This window comes from Peromyscus californicus, unplaced genomic scaffold (assembly GCF_007827085.1).
Source record: "Peromyscus californicus insignis strain IS unplaced genomic scaffold, ASM782708v3 Scaffold_8__1_contigs__length_139910024, whole genome shotgun sequence".
Lineage (NCBI taxonomy): Eukaryota > Metazoa > Chordata > Mammalia > Rodentia > Cricetidae > Peromyscus > Peromyscus californicus.
The window spans coordinates 68,998,353-69,017,948 of record NW_026294606.1 but is presented as its reverse complement, the minus strand read 5'-3'; the positions used below and the strand labels follow the sequence as shown (position 1 = coordinate 69,017,948).

At 36.7% G+C, this 19,596-nt stretch overlaps 1 protein-coding gene across 1 annotated transcript in view; it reads right to left on the bottom strand.

Moving 5' to 3' along the window:
- Malrd1 (MAM and LDL receptor class A domain containing 1) overlaps positions 1-19,596 on the bottom strand; it is a 605,236-nt gene that overhangs the window by 480,806 nt on the left and 104,834 nt on the right. Inside the window, exon 13 of the mRNA XM_052729219.1 lies at positions 13,168-13,288. Within this exon, the coding sequence (XP_052585179.1) occupies positions 13,168-13,288 (121 nt within the window). The remainder of the gene's footprint in view (positions 1-13,167; positions 13,289-19,596) is intronic.

Sequence of the window (19,596 nt, the reverse complement as noted above, 5' to 3'; positions counted from 1 at the left end):
TTTCGAGACAGGGTTTCTCTGTGTAGCTTTGCGCCTTTCCTGGAACTCACTTGGTAGTCCAGGCTGGCCTCGAACTCACAGAGATCCGCCTGGCTCTGCCTCCCGAGTGCTGGGATTAAAGGCGTGCGCCACCACCGCCCGGCAAAGATATTTTTTGACAAAGTCAATTTTTTTTTTAAAGATTTATTTAGCTATTATATATACAGTGTTCTGCCTGCATATATGGCTGCAGGCCAGAAGAGGGCACCAGATCTCATCACAGATGGTTGTGAGCCACCATGTGGTTGCTGGGAATTGAACTCAGGACCTTTGGAAGAGCAGCCAGTGCTCTTAACCTCTGAGCCATCTCTCCAGCCTGCAGTTAACAATTTTTGTTCAAACAAGCGTCTCTGAACTTATTCTCAAGCCAGAGACCTTTTTAGGTACAGTAGTATTCTAAACCGCACCGTTTTTGATGTTAGCTCAGGTTTTTCTGTGTTGCGTCGATTTTCCACAGATCTCAGCTGCGGATGCCTTGTGCTGGTTCTGGCGTTCACCATTCTTAGCTTCTTAGTGGCTTCTGGAACTTTTGAAAACCGCTCAGAATGCCTGCTTTGCAGTTTCCTAGGACACTACTTCTGTATCTCAGGTTTTTTCATCATATACATTAAGCATAGATTCACACTTAACATTTACACTTTTTAAACTCACATATAACTTTTTTTGCCTTGTAAAGCATTTAGACTCACATTCAACATTTACATTTTACAAACTCACATATAACGTATTAACATCTACTTATTTATACTCCTTACAAACTCACATATAACGTATTAACATCTACTTATTTATACTCCTTAGGAAACTATAGAACTACTTTAGCAAGTATATTTCTTATTACTTATGTACTTATCTTATTTCTTATTTAAACTTACATTTACAACTAGTATCTTAAGACTACCTTAAATATTTCTTGCAAGCTTATATTCTTTTTTTTTTTTTTTTGGTTTTTCGAGACAGGGTTTCTCTGTGTAGCTTTGCACCTTTCCTGGAACTCACTTGGTAGCCCAGGCTGGCCTCGAACTCACAGAGATCCGCCTGGCTCTGCCACCCGAGTGCTGGGATTAAAGGCGTGCACCACCACCGCCCGGCCGTAAGCTTATATTCTTAAAGGAACTCTATAGATCTATTTTTACAAACTTAGCAAACACCTCAAGATTTCTTAACACAGATCTAACAAGAGAATTTTTACAAACCCACGTATCTTATTTTCATCTTTTTCTATTTCTTACTCTTAATTATTATCACTATCTCTATTAGAAAGATTCTCTTAACTAGACAGGAAGTACGTACATCATTTCTAGAGTTTAGAGTTTATAGTCAGCTTTGTTATAAAGCACTGGGATTTAGTGAGTGTTGTTATAAAATTGTGATAGTTGTTGCTAGGGGACTGTAACCTTCCCCAGGATGATGCCACACTCCAAAGTTGCCAGTTCTCTCAGCCATTCCGGACCAGCAGAGATGCACTGTCAGTGGCAGACAGTTTTTAACTAGAGGCTGTTCCTTCACCCAAATTCATAATAGCTCCCCATATGTACTTCAATTCAGACAAACGTTTCTATTACAGCAGTATTTTTGGTTTGTTCTACTGAAAAACTTCACTTCACGCTGAGGGTGAAATTACCATATTTAGCTGCTGTAAAGCTCTTTGTCAAATACTGCACAGCTATTAGGTGATATAAAGTATTTTTTCTAAAGGAGCTAGTAAAGCCACAAGTGGCACAGCTCCGAACTGTATTTAGTATTTTCACCTCATTAGCTTTAACTCCTGATGTTATTAGCAGCTGTATTATTTAGCATTGATTTTTTATAAGGAACTTTCAGGTGAAGCAACTCTTTTGTAAGACAGCTAGATTTTCTGGTTTGTTTCCCATCTATAAAGCAGTCATTTCATTTTGAATGCCTGTTTCTTATCCCCTTAATTAGATTTGCAAAGGAATCACTCATTGCAGGCTGTTTGTTCAAGAGGTATGTAATTTTTAATTTCACATAAGTTTCTTCATATCTAAGACAACGTTCAGTGTATAAACTGCTCTCTTGCTTTAAGGATTTTAAAGTGGCTTGTTTGCTCTTAAAGGTAGCCTTTTGTCTTCCAACTACTGTAAAAACTTTGCACAGCTATTAGGGTAAATAAGGGATTTTACCAACGGAGCCCCAAACCACGAAGCATCTAGTTCCGTATCCTTTCAATTTTTCATTGGAACTGATACTTAAACTCTTAGACAATTTTCCTCCTTATTCTTTTAAAAGCTGTATTTACATTTACCAGGAACATATTTTCGAGCTGACAGAGTGTTTCAGGGCAATGTCGCCATCTTTAGCCAAAAAACTACCTTTCCCAGAATGCATTTCCCTTATATCAGTCCATAATATTATCAGTCCCTTAAATCAGTCCTTTATATCATTTCCCTTATATCAGTCATTTCCCATAGTTCTTTTTGGGTCTGAGAGTCAACTGGTTCTTTTACCAGACTTGCTTACAAATTCTTGCCCGGGAGGTTTGAACAAAGTTTTTTGTTTTTGCAATGGGAGATTTGAACAAGCATTTTACATTTTCAGCTATGGGACATTGGGAGGTTTCTGGTCTCTCCTCAGCTGGCTTCAACAGGTGTCTCTCCTTCATTTGACACTGGCCCCCAAATCAGAACTGCACCTGCCTCATTAGCGGGCATTGAGGCTGGCATTTCTGATAGCAACTTTCCTCGGGGCTTGTGTTTGTCTTAGCCAGTGAAAAACAAGATCATTTACAACAGCTTTTCCATAGCTCTTTCAGAGATTTTCTCCCACTGATTTTATTCTCATTTTGCTTGTTCCTTTCCCCCCAGATGCAGAGCTTCAGGTATCTGCAGGTATCTGTCTGCTGCTCTGTACCTCTGCTAGCTGCCTTTGAAAGTAGGGGCTTTTTTTCTCCCTCCGAATCCGCCTCAAATTCTAGCAGCTTTTCACAGGTCATGTATTTTCTGGGGAGGAATATGTCCCTTCTCTTTCTTCAGAGTCTTTCTCCCTGACAGTATCCAGTTTGGTCTCAATTTATCCCGCTACCCCAGAAACAGTCTCCGACACTACAGTGGCGGCTTTCCCTGCTACTGAAGGTAGGGGCTTTTTGTCCGTTTCTGTTTTCGGGGTCTGTGTGGTTTGCGTACAGACTGAAAATCTAACAAGGGAGGTTTTTGCCGTTTCTAAACTCCCATTAGGACAGGTGTTTTGCCTTATCAGGCCTTCACCTGGCCCAGTCCCCCAGTGGGTTGCATTTGCTTGTCTGGGTGCTCAAGGAGAGCTTATGCCAGAGGCAATCACCCCTCAGGGCTACACTCCCTCATTTCACCAGGAGTTAGTTGAAACAAAGCTTTTCTCAAAGAGATGCTTTCTCTGACAGAAAAGAAAGCTTTACTAGTTCTGTTCTGCCCTGGCTGGGCTCTTTCCCCAGACAGCGTTCTGACTCAGCAGCACAACTGCTTCAGACACAGTTCAGCTTTACTGTTTTCCCAGAAAGGTCCTTACTCTGATAGGAAAGCTTTTCTCAGATGTCTTTTTGCAGTTGTGGACCTATCAACCCGGGACTTGTAGGAAAGCAGGCAACTGTGCCGTTCCCACCGGCTTTAGCTTTGGATGTTCATTAGCAATCTTCCCCTGGGTCCTGCATCTTCCTGCCTCACCTCTGTGCTCCAGGAAGTTTACAACTGCAGGAACCCTAGAATCCCTGAAATGCACTCCAACTCAGAGACGCTGGTCAGTCGCCTTTGGGTTTTTGGTCAGAAGCTAGGATACAATGCTTCAGTGGATCTTTGCATTAGGACGATTAGGAGCACCTTTTCTTTCTGAAACGCTCACTCAAACAAAACCCTTGATGCCTCAGCTCGGCTATAACTGAAAAGCTTGGCATTTTTGCTTTTCCCAGTAAAGTTTCCTGCCCTTTTGGGCTCTCTGTAGCTCTTTACCCACACTCTCCCAAGCCTTTCCCTCAGGGTACTCTGACCCACTGTCTTTTACTTGCTTGAAGAGACAGAGCTTAGAAGAGAGGTTTTTAGGAATTTGTCCCTGCCTCCTGCATTGCAGGGAGGATTTTTAAAACTTGAAAGAACTTAGGTTTTGCTGTCTTAAGAGGTTTGTTGTTTTCCCTTAGAGCTAATCACAGGTGGTCCCCATACTAATATCTTCAGGTGATTCTAATTTTTGTCCTGAGAAAGTTAAAGGCTTTAGTTTTTAAGAGCTTTTGAGAAAGATGAAGGCTTTTTAGAGTTTTTTCCTCCCAAATTTTCCAAGAAAAGCTTTATAGTTTAAGAGAAAGATTTTTTCCCCCCCCAGGAGAAAGAAAGACCAACTTTTCCCAAAACTTCCCAACTTTAAACTTTGGCTTTTTACACCCCCATTTTTGCCTCAGGGAGAAATCACTTTCTCCTGCCGCTTGGACTTAGCATTTCAGCTGTCCCCAGGACAAAAGCTTCCATAGGAAACTTTTTCTTCCCCATAAACTCAAAGAAGAGCTTTTTTTACTACCCATAAAGCCCAAAGAAAGATTTTTTTTTGCCCCAGTTTGCATTCATAGCCCCCAAAGTTAGAAAATTGAAGAGTTTTTCTGTCTAGTTGCCTTATTTTTCCTACACAATCTTATACTTCTAAGTTTTTCCTACACTATTTTACTACCCTATGCCTTATACTTATTTTTCAGATAGAAATTGAGAAAGGGATAGAAGATAGAAAATTTGACAGAGAATTTCGCTGCAGCATCGGACATCCTTCCAGTCTGCTTTCCTTTTCTCTTGAGGATAAAACCCCTGCCTCTCAATATATATAAAAAATATATATTTTCCATAACACCGGCATGCCTTATCCACTGGCAGGGCTGAACTCAACACTTTCGCCAAAAACTCTGTAATAAAACTATTTTCTTTTATCTTTAATCCCTATCACTTTGTCTTTAGCCCCTGTTCATTTTTGTCTTTAGTTGCCCCTTTTTTTAGTCCCCCTTTTTTTTCTTTAGTCCCTTTTTTTTCTTTTTTCTTTAGTCCCTGTTCGGGCGCCATTCTGTGGGGCGTTTACCCACCACCCCCACAGTTCCCCAGAGTTTTCTTGAGTGCGAGCAGCAGGAAATATTAGATAGAAGGATTTATTGCAGAGAATCTTGCGGAGATAAACAGATAGAAAATAAAGGATAGCCTCAAGAGGGCCTGGAACCTATTCCAACAGCCCCGACTGTCTCTGCCCCAGGGTTTTTATAGAGACGCCAGGGGGTGGAGCAAAAGGCCTCCTCCACCAGCACAGCCAAGTGCAGACCATCTCAGACACCTGCACTCAGGCCCATGGTCCTAATCATCCTCTATGGGGACCTGCTGGGTAAAGCAACGAGGAACCCGAGAACGGGCTCCCACAATTGTGTAAATAATTCCTATGACTAATTGGTATATGACTGTACCTCAATGAAGATAAAAATATATGGAACGAATTTAACAAAACACCGTAGTCAGTATGGTGTTTAACTGGGAAGTGAGGAGGGAGAAGAGAATAAGGAGAGAAAGTAGTGGGGAGGGAGGGAGAAGATTCTTGAAAACCTATATACTTAAGTTGCAAATTAATTATACTAAAAGTGAATATAAAATATTGAATTAAATTATTCAAAGCTACCAACATTCTGTAGAACTTCACAGTTTCTACATATTTCATACATTTTTAAAAAAATAATTCTCTCTCATTATAAAAACTGAATATATAAAATAAATTCACCATGCTTCTAAAATCTGAACATAATCTAGAAGTACTAGAATTCTAAATCTTTAATATGCATAATAATTTTTGTAGTAGGTCCTCAAAGAAAAAGAAGTTAACTTGGGTTAGTGACAGCTATAAAAGTGAGAAAATTCTATTAAAATTCAACTAAAACACTAAATATTTGAACAGAACCATAGTGTGCCACTCCCAGTAAGATTTCTGTTTATGATTGAGCACCTGGGGGACATGATGTCTTTTCCTCTGGGCAGGGAAGTCCCATGCTCTAAGGAATTTGGGTTCTCTATGGGAAAATCTTTATGCTAGCTAGTTCAAAGCTAGAATCCCAGCCTAAAATCCACACCAGTCCCTTTAACATCCTTACAAAAGCATGAGAAAATCAGATCCTCTCAATCTTCACTGAGCCGTTACCTCATCTTAACTCAGAATCTTTAATGAAAGATCCATTTTTAAAAAGGAACGAAGCATTAGCATTTCTATGAATAAACAGATTCACAGGAGAAAATCAACACTCCAAAAAATAGCAAGCAAAGAAAACAAATTAAACCTTTGGAGGTTGAGAGTTCATTTGCTAATTTTAAACTCAATTCACTATGATTATTGCCTGAATAGTATCCCTCTTATGTCTATAAATCTATTTTTTTTACATATTTGTGATATATATGGTATATATGATATATATGATATAGGTTTGGGTTTTTATAAGAGATAGTAAGAACATAGTGGCGGGCAAGTAGAAAGGGGGCTGGATCTGGGAGGAGTTGGGAGAGGAATGTGAATATGATCAAAACATATCTTATGAAAAACTTTATATTACTAAAGGAAAAGCATCAGTTGTTATTTTGAAGACATAAGTCCTTGACACTCCAGACAGCATGCACTGTGCTTCCATGTGGCATTCTAGAAGACTTAGAGAGTGGTTTCTCTTCCAAGAATGAGTCTCATCAACTGGTTAGAAGTTAATATTACTCAAATCAACCACGAGAGTGACTGGAAAATCTCAGTCTGGGGCTAGGATGACCTTGAAAAGTCAGAAGGGCTGTACAATGTGTGCCTAGGGGAGCAGGTTTTAAAGGTAGACTGTGTTTAGAGTCTACCAGCTATAGGCTATGCAGCACCAGGCAAGTATGATGGCCACAAATTTATTACATTGACTTCCAAACCACCCTGCTTTGAAATTGCAAAGATTTCTCTTTTGAATAGCTCAGTGTCAGACTTTGTAGTAGAAGTAGTTTCTTTTCTTTTAGGGTGGGGGTTCTAGTAGGGTTTTGCTGTTTGTCTAGTTACCTGCCCCATAACTGTACACATTGAAAGAAACCAATTATAGTTCTCTTCTGTCATGAACATATTGAGATACTACGTCCTTTATTAACATGGGCATCCTGAAAATAACACTGTCAGTGATACACTGGCTATGACCAAGTAAACCCAGCAAAGATCTTGGTCTAATGGCCCCTTCAGAGTCAGCTCCTGTGTGAGGATAGTGAGATCACCTGCTTGATCCTTCTTTGCATTCTGTCTCAGCCCTAGAAATGATTTCTTTTTTCTCTGTTGTTCTCTTTTATTTCTTTTCGTAGCTATCTACTTTTTAACACATAATAATTCTTTACAGTAGATTTTGACTCTTTAAATTACTTGTGTCGTTTTCGATTTCCTGAAGAGACACCACTGATGATAACATCTATAAAATAGTGCCTACCTCTTGGATTTGTTTTGCTGTAAAAGATTTTATAATCACACTTCAGGGTAGGCTTCATGAGCAGCAGTAGATGGCCAACACAAAACAAACTCAATGGTAATTTTACAGGTTTATTGGTCTCATATTTCTTTGGGGATTTTGGTCTTTTGCTTGTATATATTGGTTTCTTGTTTTGTGTTTTTTGTGGAGGGTTTCTTTTACATGAGTTTCTTGTTTGGTTGGTTGGCTGGGTGTTTTTAGAGAGAGAAAAAGAACGGGCATAGAGTTGGGTGGGTGGAGTGGTCAAGAGGATCTGGGAGGAGTTGAGGGAAGGGAAAAGCATGGTCAGAATATATTGTATGAAATTATTTCATAAAAAAAGATTTTATACAAAGTTTTGAAGCTAAGTACATTTGTTCAGAATTAATTATGTCAGTTATAATAATGCAACTATAGAAGCATTAATTTATAACAGAAGTTTCTCTATATGTACATATATATATATGTATATGTTATGTGGTAAGAAAAATAAACAGCACATTGTAAAATTCCTGCTTAGAAAATTTTTATCTGTGTAGACTGCATTTTCCAACTCTCTTGAGTTGTTATTTGTAGTAGTTATTTGTGTACACCTAGTTAGCTTTGTATAGTCATACTATTAGGTGTACTCAAAGTATAAAATCTGATTTCATGGGATATTGATGATGGAACTATTGCTCCAATAAACCACATTATAATGTCTACCATCTCATACTGTTTGCCTTTGGAGTTTGGGTGGTGTGTGTGTGTGTGTGTGTGTGTGTGTGTGTGTGTGTGTGTGTGTGTGTGTATTTATATGAGTAATTGTAAGATCAATTAAATTTACTCATTTGTTAGAAATCATCACTATATACAATCTTATTAACTGATAGATTTGCATATCTTACAGGCTTCCTACATTGCATGCCTTTACAACATCTCCCAACTTCTCCCCAGATCCTCATATCCACAGTTATATTATTTCTCTGTATATATGGCCTTCTTATATATCAGCCAAACAATGCAATATCTTTGTTTCTTTTCTAATTTATTACAATATCACATAGTCCATCCTTGTTAAGGCAAATGACAGGATCTCATTATAAAGCTCAGTATTATGTCATTTTTTTAAACATATAATCCCTTCTTTGTCATTTTATCTGTTAATGGACACAGGTTATTTTCTTATGTTGGCTTTTATAAACAATGCTGCAGCACACCTGGGAATATCCAAACTTATATGATGGTAATTTCATTTTCTCTGGGCAGTTTCCCAGAATGGGAATAACAAAGCCACATGATGCTTCTCTTTTTAATTTCTTTAGGCATCTCCACATTGTTCTCCATAACTCTGACAACCTGTATTTCTACCAACAGTACTCAATAGTATGCATCAGTATACATGACATTGTCTTATGGTAATGATTAATGGCACTAAGCAATTTCATATACCAGTTAGCTATATTATTCCTTGTTTAGAGAAATGCCATTCAAGTCCTTTGTCTAATTTTAAATCAGGTTTTTTCTCTGTTATTAAGTTAAATGTATTCTTCATAATTTTTGAGTGCCAAACCCCATAATATAGATAGTTTACAAACATATTCTCCAATCATCAGGTAGTTGTTCTTTTCCTATGCCTGGGCATTTCAGGGTAATGTAGTCACACTAATTCTTTCTAATGTTTGTAGCTAATATCATTATCTTCTGGTTTTATGGTTTTAGATCTTCTGTTTAGGACTTTTACAGATCTGTCATCTTCATTATACAGTACTCACTAGACTAGTATAGTTTACACATTTAGAGGATAAATATAGACACATAAATCCTGGCAGAATGAGTCATACTTTCAGTCATAATGACCTTCACATGTTGTCTGACCACTTGGGTGTGAAATCACAGACCTTGCTAAATGAAATACAGCTTGTATCCTCTGGAGATGCAAACTGAGCTTCAAGTTAAGATCAATAGCATGCTATCCCCTATCTCCAATTAAATGGAATGTTTAACTGTTTCAACAACACTCATTTCTATAAGAGCCAATGGGAAAGAAAACTAATAAAAGGAGAAACTCAAAGGAAAAGTTTTAAGATTTCAAGTATAGTAAGTTAGCCATGGTTTATGGTTCCACTTGCTGTTTGCATTTTACATGGAATGCAAAGGAGAGGTAAGTGCACCAGAGTTATCTGAAGTAGTGCAATTCTCTGTGTGATAGAAAAAGCTTCCAGAAGCTTCAGTTCAAGTACAGTGTCTTTCGAAGGCCTGGCCAATCTGCCCCACAAATATGAAACTACCTGTTTGCAATGGGCACATGTTCAAATTCCTTTGTCTAGGGTCTCATTCAGCTGCTGCCCAGGTGAAGCCTTAACTCATAAGCAGATCATACAGTAACATGGCAGACATACTGTGAACTAGTGGGACTGAGGGTATTTTCTTTATGTAAAATCATTAGTACTTCATAAATCATACATTTAATATCAGCCCAGCTAGATTTATGGTTGAAATAGCTGATTAGGTTTGACATATAAAAATAATTCTGTCTTATGTCACAAGAAGAGTTATTCATACATGTGGTCAAGTTTTCTCACAGACCTGCTAAGGTTAACTTCAGTTATTTTTAAAGTTTTTCAACACTTGTTGCATGAATCTTAAAACTTAAAAGCTCTTATTAATAAAATCAAACGCAAGGCCAGTTATTGGGGTGAATACTGGAAGATCAGAGAGACAGAACGAGCCACAGCTACCTCACCTCGCCGGATCCTCAGCTGGTCTTGTTTCCTCAGACTGAAGGCCTCTGAGTCCTCATCCAGAATGGGTCTCAGCTGAACTGCTTCTCGAAAGCCTGAAGCTTAACCAGCTAAAAGCTTAATCAGCCAAATGCTTAACCAGCCAAATGCCTCTAGTTTCTGGTCCTCACACCTTATATACCTTTCTGCTTTCTACCACTACTCACTGGGATTAAAGGCTCACTTTCTGGGATTAAAGGCGTGAGTCACCATGCTTGGCTGTATCCTTTAACACATGGATTTCTGCCTCTGAAATGCTAGGATTAAAGGCGTGTGCTACCACTGCCTAACCTCTATGTTTAATATTGTGGCTTTTCTGTTCTCTGCCCCCAGATAAGTTTATTAGGATACACAATATTTTGGGGAACACAATACCACAACAAACACTCTTGCTTGTCAAGGCCAAAATAAGGATAACAAAGTACCTAATGCGGAGAAAGACAGGCCTCAAAAGCAAGGTTGCCATGGCTTTTTGCACCTCCCTGTATGAAAGTTGACCTTAACAATTTCTGTGACATACTTGCTGGTAACAGGTCTTGAGAACCTCAGTCTATCCAAAGTCTAACCCATAAGAATTCTGTATTCTGTATCCTACAAAAATCGAACCATAAACACCAATGCAGCCACAAAGCCTTTGATCTACAATGCTGTCCAGGTTATAAGATATGCCAGGGCAATGGTGACACAAAACTTCTTGAAGCAACCAACCAATTTGACTTAAAGACCACTCAACAAGATGGACCCCATACCTGACACTGCTTGGGTGACCCAGAACCTGAGATCAGCTAGCCCAGGGATCTAGGGGAAAACCAAATTTTACTGTCCTGATAAAAGAATGTAGCAATAAAATGACTCTTAATGACATTCTGCCATACCCATAAATCAGTGCCTTGTTCATCCATCATCAGAGAGGCCTTCTCCTGCAGCAGATGAGAACAAATACAGGGATCCACAGATAGATATTACACAGCAAATAAGAGACATTGGAAGACTCAACCCTAAGTGGGATGTCTCCATCAAATTCTTTTCCTTAGGGCTCAGAGAACTATCCAGAAGAGGAGGCAGGAGGAGTGTAAAAGCCAGAAGGGATAGGAGATACCAAGAAAACAAAGCCCTCCTAACAACAACATCAAAGCTCATAAGAACTCATGGAGACTAAGGAAGCTTGCATAGGACCTGCACAGGTCTGCAACCAGATGCTCTGTATATATATTATGGCTTCTAGTTTGACATTTTTATGGAATTCCTAAATGTGAGAACAAGTAAGTCTCTAATTCTTGTACCTTCTCTTGGGCTCTTTTCCTTCTGTTTGTTTTGTCCAAATCTGACATGTTAGTTATTGTTTTATCTTATTATTATCCCTTAGAATTCTGTCTATTTTCTAATGGGAGAGAGAAAAAATAGATACAGATGGGAAGAGAGGGGAAGAAGAACTGATAGGAGCAGAGGGAAGGGAAACTGAAATCAGGATATATTACATGAGGAAAAAAAGTCTATTTTCAATAAAGGAAAAAAATAATTTTAAATCATAGACTAAAAAATGGTTACCCATTATTTGTATCAAATTGATAGACATGGTTATGATTAAGATAAGTGAATAAGACAGACAAACAAATACTGTATATTTTCTTCAATATGTGGATATTTAAAATAAGCTAATTAAAGTACATGGTACAGATTTCTATAGGCTGAGAAGGCTGACCAAAGGAAGATAGAGACTGATTAGATAATGACAACTAAGAAATACTTAGATAAAAGCAGCAAGTTATAATGTTTTCTACAGAACAGTGGAGTGATTATAGTTGATAATAACCTGTTATAAGAATTCAAGAGCTCCTATAATGAGGAGATAGACGTATTAATTGTCCTGATTTGTTCAGTATACATTGTATCCATGTATTGAAATATGATACTCTCACCCAGAAATGTGTGCATTTCTAAGTGTTTATTAAAACACATTTTATTAAGTGTTAATTAAAAATTTAAATATTAAGAAGATAAAAACGCTAACCCACTAAATCTGATTTTTATCCAGTATATGTATCTATCAAATTTTGAAAGTAAAATCTATAAATTTGATTTTAAGTAAAAATATTAACTTTAAAAATTATCTCTCTAGTCCAGATCTCAACAGAGTAATGTACATTCTACTGTGTGTGTGTGTGTGTGTGTGTGTGTGTGTGTGTGTGTGTGTGTGTGCCCAAGCTGGTCCTGAAGTAGTAGTTGTCTTAACTCAGCTTCCTAAGTAGCTAGGAAACCACACACAAATTCTGCCATGCAGGGCTCACAGCTGAGTAATACCACTGATGAATTCCTCCCCGTGCCCCACAAGTAGCCTGCATAGCACTTTATGGGTCTATGCAGTTTAGTCAGTGTGGAAGGAGCTTTCAGCTCAATTCTAGTCTGGGTGTTCTACGGCCTGTGACCACACTCAAGCAAGTAACTCTATACTCGGTGTGTCACACACACACAAAAAAGAAGGTATGAATGGAGGAGGAGGGACTCATTGAGAAGGGGCTAGTGAAGAACAGAAAGCAGGGGGTGAGAGAGGATAATAAAGTATGAAAATATATAAAAGGGAAAGATGGCTTTAAAATAACAACAAAAGAAATTGTTCTGGGCCAAGTGGTGGTGGCACATGCCTTTAGTCTCAGCACTTGGGAGACAAAAGCAGGTGGACCTCAGTGAGTTCGAGGCCAGCTTGGTCTACAAAGTGAGTTCCAGGACTGTTACACAGAGAAACCCTGTCTTGAAAAACCAAAAAAACAAATGTTCTGTAAATAAAATTACTTATTAACATTAAAAATATATCCAGCATATCCACACCCTGTATTAAATACTAGTGACTATAATACATTTTAATAGATAAAGTCAAATTACTTGAATGTTTAAAATTTCAATAATCACAAGAAAATAAAATCTTACCTTTGTTTTGTAAGCTGGTACTCCGGAGTGACTTATAGGAAATTTCACATTCCCGGGATATACTGATGTTGTCTACAGCAACAGTAGCATTCGACGACAAAACAGTAGCTTCCAAAATTAACTGTGATTGCAGAAAGATAAAGTTATTAAAAATATACCATAGAAATAAAATTTCAAGATCATTTCACTTCAGTAAAGAAACTCATTTATACCTGTTCCATTTTTCAATCTAATTTTAGAAAACTGTTGTGACCTGAGCATTCAAATTATAAAGTTATGTAGTCATAACTGCTTTGACAGCCTCTTATATAACCTTGATATGTTAGGTAACCTTGTTTCTGTTGAAAGTTGCAGCATTCATCACTAGTGAAGGGCATGCTTCCCATTGGAGCCATTAAGCGTCATATGCATTTAAAATGAGCTCTTTGGGGTAATCAACTGTGTGGTTTACAACTCAATTTAATTGAGATATGAATTCATTGTAATGGTTTGTCTAGAGTGATTCACTTCCACATCTGAATATTTAAATATGCATATATATTATGTATAAATTTAGAAACATACTTTTGTGTGATAAAGATTACAATCATTAACCACGTATAGCCATTAGTTGTATTCATTTACTAAAGCAATAGAAGGCATTTATCTAATTTTATTCCAAAACTCTGAATGGTGACTTGACATACTTTTGTTTTCTCTCCTGTTAATCCCTCACACTCTTACATGCTGCTTCTACTGCAAAGGGGAAGAAAAGATTGAGGGAGGAAAACAGAGAGGTGGGAAAGTAAGGAGAGGGAGAAGAAGGCTGGAGAAGGGATGAAGGGCAAAGGAAGGGAGCAAGATAAAGAAACATGGGTGGGGGAGGGCAGAAGAGAATGAAGGAGAGAGAGACAGAGGTAGATTAGTTCTAGAGCCCTGAGGAGGGGACCAAATGACACAATCTTTAGACAGACTTGGTAGCTATAGCTGCTTCTTAGCATCTAATATTGAGAAGCTAATGGTTTACTACAATGAGGCTCAGAATATGCTTCTCCACATCTGGCATTTGAGGCATCATTCTGACTGTGGTTTTGTGTTGCCTTTGTACAAATAGCTAGCTGTATAGAAATCTCAGAGTTACCTCTCCTAAAAATAGGTCACACGATTGCAATGTAACAGGTGACCTGACCCATAATCAAAGGAGATTCCTACGTGGAGGAGCCGAAAGGAATCTGAAGAAAGCGGCTTGTTGAAGCTCCTTTTAATATAGGACCTTTAGATCATATTTTTTGTTCAATCATATTTCTGCTTATCTATCCATTCTCATTGAACCTAAGCATTAGGACACAATTCACTTTGGATTCTTAAGAGTTAATTACTATGACATATATGAAATCAAACTTGATGAGTACTTTTTTCTGCTTTGCTTTTATTATCCTAATTTTGTGTTCTCCACAAAGGTCATGGTTGATACCCTGAGACAAAATTAGGTTAAACCTGATAATGATTTCTGCCAAAGATGTCCTGAAGAAACAGAGACTACAATACAACCCAAAGCAAGGGGATATGAAAGTAGATGTGATGTGGGAAACCTTTGGGCATTCAGGGAGTATAGGATTTTAGACAACAACCAATAAACTAGATAATAAATTGAAAGGATCAATTGCATAAGTTAGCATAATCTTAGTAGAGATTAATTGAATGACATTATTCAAAAGAAAAACAACCTAGAATATATGAGTAAGCCAATTTCTCTGCATTTATACCTGACAGTCACATATTTTAATGTTGCTTTTGATAGTGGATGCATATTCTCTGTGGAATATTATTCTTATTAATTGACAGTCCCTTTTAGCTACCTTTATTGCTGTGATAAGAAGCCATAACCAAGGCAACTTATAGAACTAAGAGTTTATTGGAGCTTATAGTTTCAGAAGGTTAGATTCCATTACCATCACTGAACATGGCAACATGCAGGCAGGCATGAGGCTGGGGCAGTTTCTGAGAGCTTTTAGCTTGATCTATAAGCATAAGACAGAGGAAGAGAGAGATAACTGGGAATAGCAAGTAGTGTGAGTTTTTCAAGGTCAAAGCCCACTCCTAGTAACACACCTCTTCCAATAAGGCCACACCTCCTAATCCTCCCCAAACAGTTCTAATAAATTAGCGACCAAGTATCCAAACATATGAGCCTATGGTGGCTATTCTCATTCAAGAAATAGCATATGAGTTAAATCCATTTCTCCCCATTTATGCCTAACACTCACAGATTTAATGTTGCTTTTGATATTCGATGCATATCCCCTACAGAATAATTTCACTTCTAACATATATTCTGTCTCTTTGAGCTAATATGGGAAGCCCCTAAGCATGTGTTTCTGATTTTAAAAAGTTACAAAAAAATCAATAGGCTGGAATTATGTAACAGTTTAGATTTCCAGGTATATTTGATAAACAAATACATATATAAGCAATCAATAAATAGAATGAAGTAGACATTAAAATAAGGCAGTATGCTTGAAGATGGGCTGTGATGGTAGATTACAGCAGTGGAGAAACACCAATATTTTATTTGCAGTTTTCAATATTTTACCATGTGATATATAAAATTGGAATGATTTGTAAAATTCTGATTACACTTGGCTTCTTTGACATCTTGGCTAAGAAATTTGATTTGCACACAAGAGGCAGAAAATTATAGCACAGATGAAAATAATAGCACAGATTTTAGAAAAGAGTTTTGGCATAATATATACAAGCATTATAATTTAGAAGATGTTAAAATGATTAACTAATTACAATTTATTTGTGGTAACTTTAAACTTTAAAATTCCCCTTTTATATTTCATTGCTATATATCCTTGATAATATGCATATATATTGATAGTATGCACTGATAATGTCAATTAAAATAAAGTGTGTAATTCCTCAGATCCAGAAAAGAGACATTTATCAAAGAGAAAAGGAAGAATGTTGGAGATACCACTCTGTTCTTGAAGAGAAATGTGTTTTTACTCTTTATATGTAACTGATGGGTCCTGACTAGAAATGAAGTAGAAAAATGATATAGACCATGAAGACTTGCATATTTCATTTTGGCTAAACAGAAATACCAGGTGATTCACTAATACTATTGAATTTTACTTTTAAACAGAATTCAAAAGTCAAAGAAAACTGATATTCAGTCACTTCCAGGTCCACTGGTTTTACTTCTATGCAATTAAATTCATGACCACATATCGAAAGATTACAATGATACTATTAATTAAATATCACCCACTTTTTAAAAATGGTTCTTCAATCTTACAATACATAACTGTAAGTAATTATCAGCTCATGTCTATTTCTATTTTTATAAAAAATTTTGGCATTTAGTGTTTATGTACATTTGAGTGCACGTGTGTGTGTCTGTGTGTGTACAGGTATATGTTTGTCATGACACATCCGTGCAATTGAAAGAATAATGTGTATGAGTCAATTTTCAACTTCCAATCTGTGGGAATTAAAGTCAAGTCCTCAGGCTTGCCAGGATGTGCCTTTCCCACTGAGATGTGCCATCTCACCAAACCATTATTTTTAATCACTGTTTTTTATCAAGCAAGTCTTTTGTGCTATGACTAAAAGTTGTTGCTTTTTGGAACTACAGGATCAAGGATTAACAAATGTGGAACAGTTTATTTAGAAGAAATGTTTCAACAATGGAAAAGGGAAGCTAAAATATTCCTTTGATAAGATCCTCCAGTAACATGAAAACTCGATTTTCTAATTAGATAGAGCTGCATTTCCCTTTGAAAATTATTTTTAAGACCTTGTTAGTTTTGTTTAATCCAATTAAAATTATTTTGAAAACCACAAAATTTCTTGCTTTCAGAAATTATAGTTCATGTTGTTAACATTCAAGTGATTACTTAATACATCAGCAAAACTAGGAGCTTTCCCAGAAAAAACAAAACATAACATCTTCTTACCTTGTTATATAAAACAACCTAAAGAAAATTAATTACTGAACAAACAGAAATTAGAATCTGTTAGAATTAGAAAGAAACTAGAATGTGGTAGCTTTTGAAAATAATGACTGTATCAATAATAAGAGGAACAGCCATTTCTTCTGTAGAATTTACAATATACAGTCTACAACTTTAATCTTGTGAACATGGCATAGCTTTTGTACTCATTTTAAAGTAAAAGAAAAAGTTTAGAAAAGTAACTGGCTAAATATCACAGAGTCATTGTGAAGAATGTCTAGCTTAAGATATTGTTAGTTGTAATTATACAGTGTTACATCATTTAGTGGAATAAAGAGATCTCTGTTCCTTAGCAAATGATTCACACCAAAACTACTGATCAACTCAAGATTTCCTGTGGTCCCAAACAGAGAAGACTGAGGACATAGCAACTTTATGCAGATGATATTTATTTCTGTGTTATAAATCTTACCCTTCCCTGACTCTTCAAATAAGTCTATGAAATTGTTATTGATTAATAATAATAACTGATAGAGAACGAACATCAAATCAATCATTGTGGAAAATATAAACATCATTTTCAGATAAAACCTAAAATATGATACAACTATGTTTAAATAGGAACATGCACATTAGCTCAATAAGAAATCAAGGGACAGTAGTCAGACCAAAAAAAACCAAAAAACCTTTAGATATTAGAATTTAGATGTAAAGTTAGAAAAGAATGAAATTCCAAACTGCAAAATATTTTTTGTGCAAAGCTCAGCATAACAGCTGAACAGGAACAGACCAAGTTTAAACAGATTGGAAAAAAATATAATGAACTATTTGACTAAAATTCTTCCAATTCTTCTACCCAGGTGATGGAGAGATTTCTGAAAGGCTGCTAAATTAATTTTCTTATAGAATCAACAAGAAGTCTAATCCTTTCCCAGCAGGAGAATGAAAGTCCTAGCAAGTAAGGGTGATTATTTCCTAGGAGACTCAAAGCAATTTGTTTCCTATTATGGTCTCCGATTCACATCAAAGCACCACATGGCATCCAAATTTCATGCTTCAGATCAAATACATAGGTCTCATAATCCAGGGCCTTTCTTCTTTCCCATGTTTAGACTGGATTGGATTACCCTAAACAAATAAGTTTAGAGCTTAACCATATGGAGCCAATGATCAAACTAAGACCAAGGCCACCTTAAATGATGCAGCCCACTAAACTTAAGTGTCCAAACCTTAGAGTGTTTCAAAACTACTCACTTTAAATATCTTCATATTTGAGTACCAGATAGAATATCTATGGGTACAATATCATCTTTATTTGTTGTTGATACATGAGCTTGTGTGTAGCTAGAAGCTTCATATATAATTTCAGGATTTAAAATACATAGTTAGAGAAATCAGATTAAAACCAAGATAATATCAGCATTTTCTGGTATAGGTGACAAAAGGTACAAACCAGACCAAGGTTGTATCTTTTTGAATAATTAATGTTAATATATGAGCAAACTGCTGATATTTTTTCAAGGTATGACTGCATGTATATTTATTTCTCTATTTATTACTTGCTATAAACACCTTATAAATGTACATCCTATTGTTGTAGTAAATTGTTTATAGCATATAAGTATACATATTTTATATATTATATACATATGTACAAATACACAAATCTGAACTGAACTATATATCAAAGTTCTTATAAGTCCACAGTTCTTATCCAAAGTCTATGAGGGACAGATGGGTTCAGGATCTGAATAGTCTCAGATGAAGAGTGTTAGTGTAACCTGAGTACCATTTCTTACTATTTGTACTATAGGAAATGTGCATAACAGAGCAAAAACAAATCCAGAGTTAAATAAACTGTCTGAAGACCTCACATTGATTCACATCAGGTATTTTTTTTAACTCTCAATATTCCAAAGGATACTGCTTTCCAGGTTTTTTCAGAAGTTTCTGACTTGAGATTATAGGCTTATAATGATAAAATTTGGTGGTAAAGATTAAGGGATTCCTCCCTTTGATTCTTTTCACTTGTCTGTATTTTCCAAAATAAATGTGTGCTACAGTGAGTATATAAAAGGATTAAAGAAAGGCAGAGGAGAATTCTAGCCTGTTCTTGGGTGAATTAAACATGAATAAGGCTCAGCAAAAGACCAATATCAAGGATTGTTGGAAAGAAAAGCCAAAACATGGTGCCAAGTCTCACAGGTGTGGGATAGAGAACATGGGATCAGTAGTCAGAGTCATGTTCGAAACTATCACCATCTGAGGTCACCACATCACAAAACAACACAAAACGGCCAACCAATCTACAACCTAGTTGGTATGGTCTCAGATAGGGACCAGTAGTCTCAATTTGCATAGAAAAGCAAATCCAAAACTTAAACCCCAAACAAGTAATATCAGAGAGAATAAAGTCTCCACTTTGTTGAAATTCTCCAGTAGCAGTGGAGGGCAGGCATTTCAGTTCATAATATTCCTCAGATAG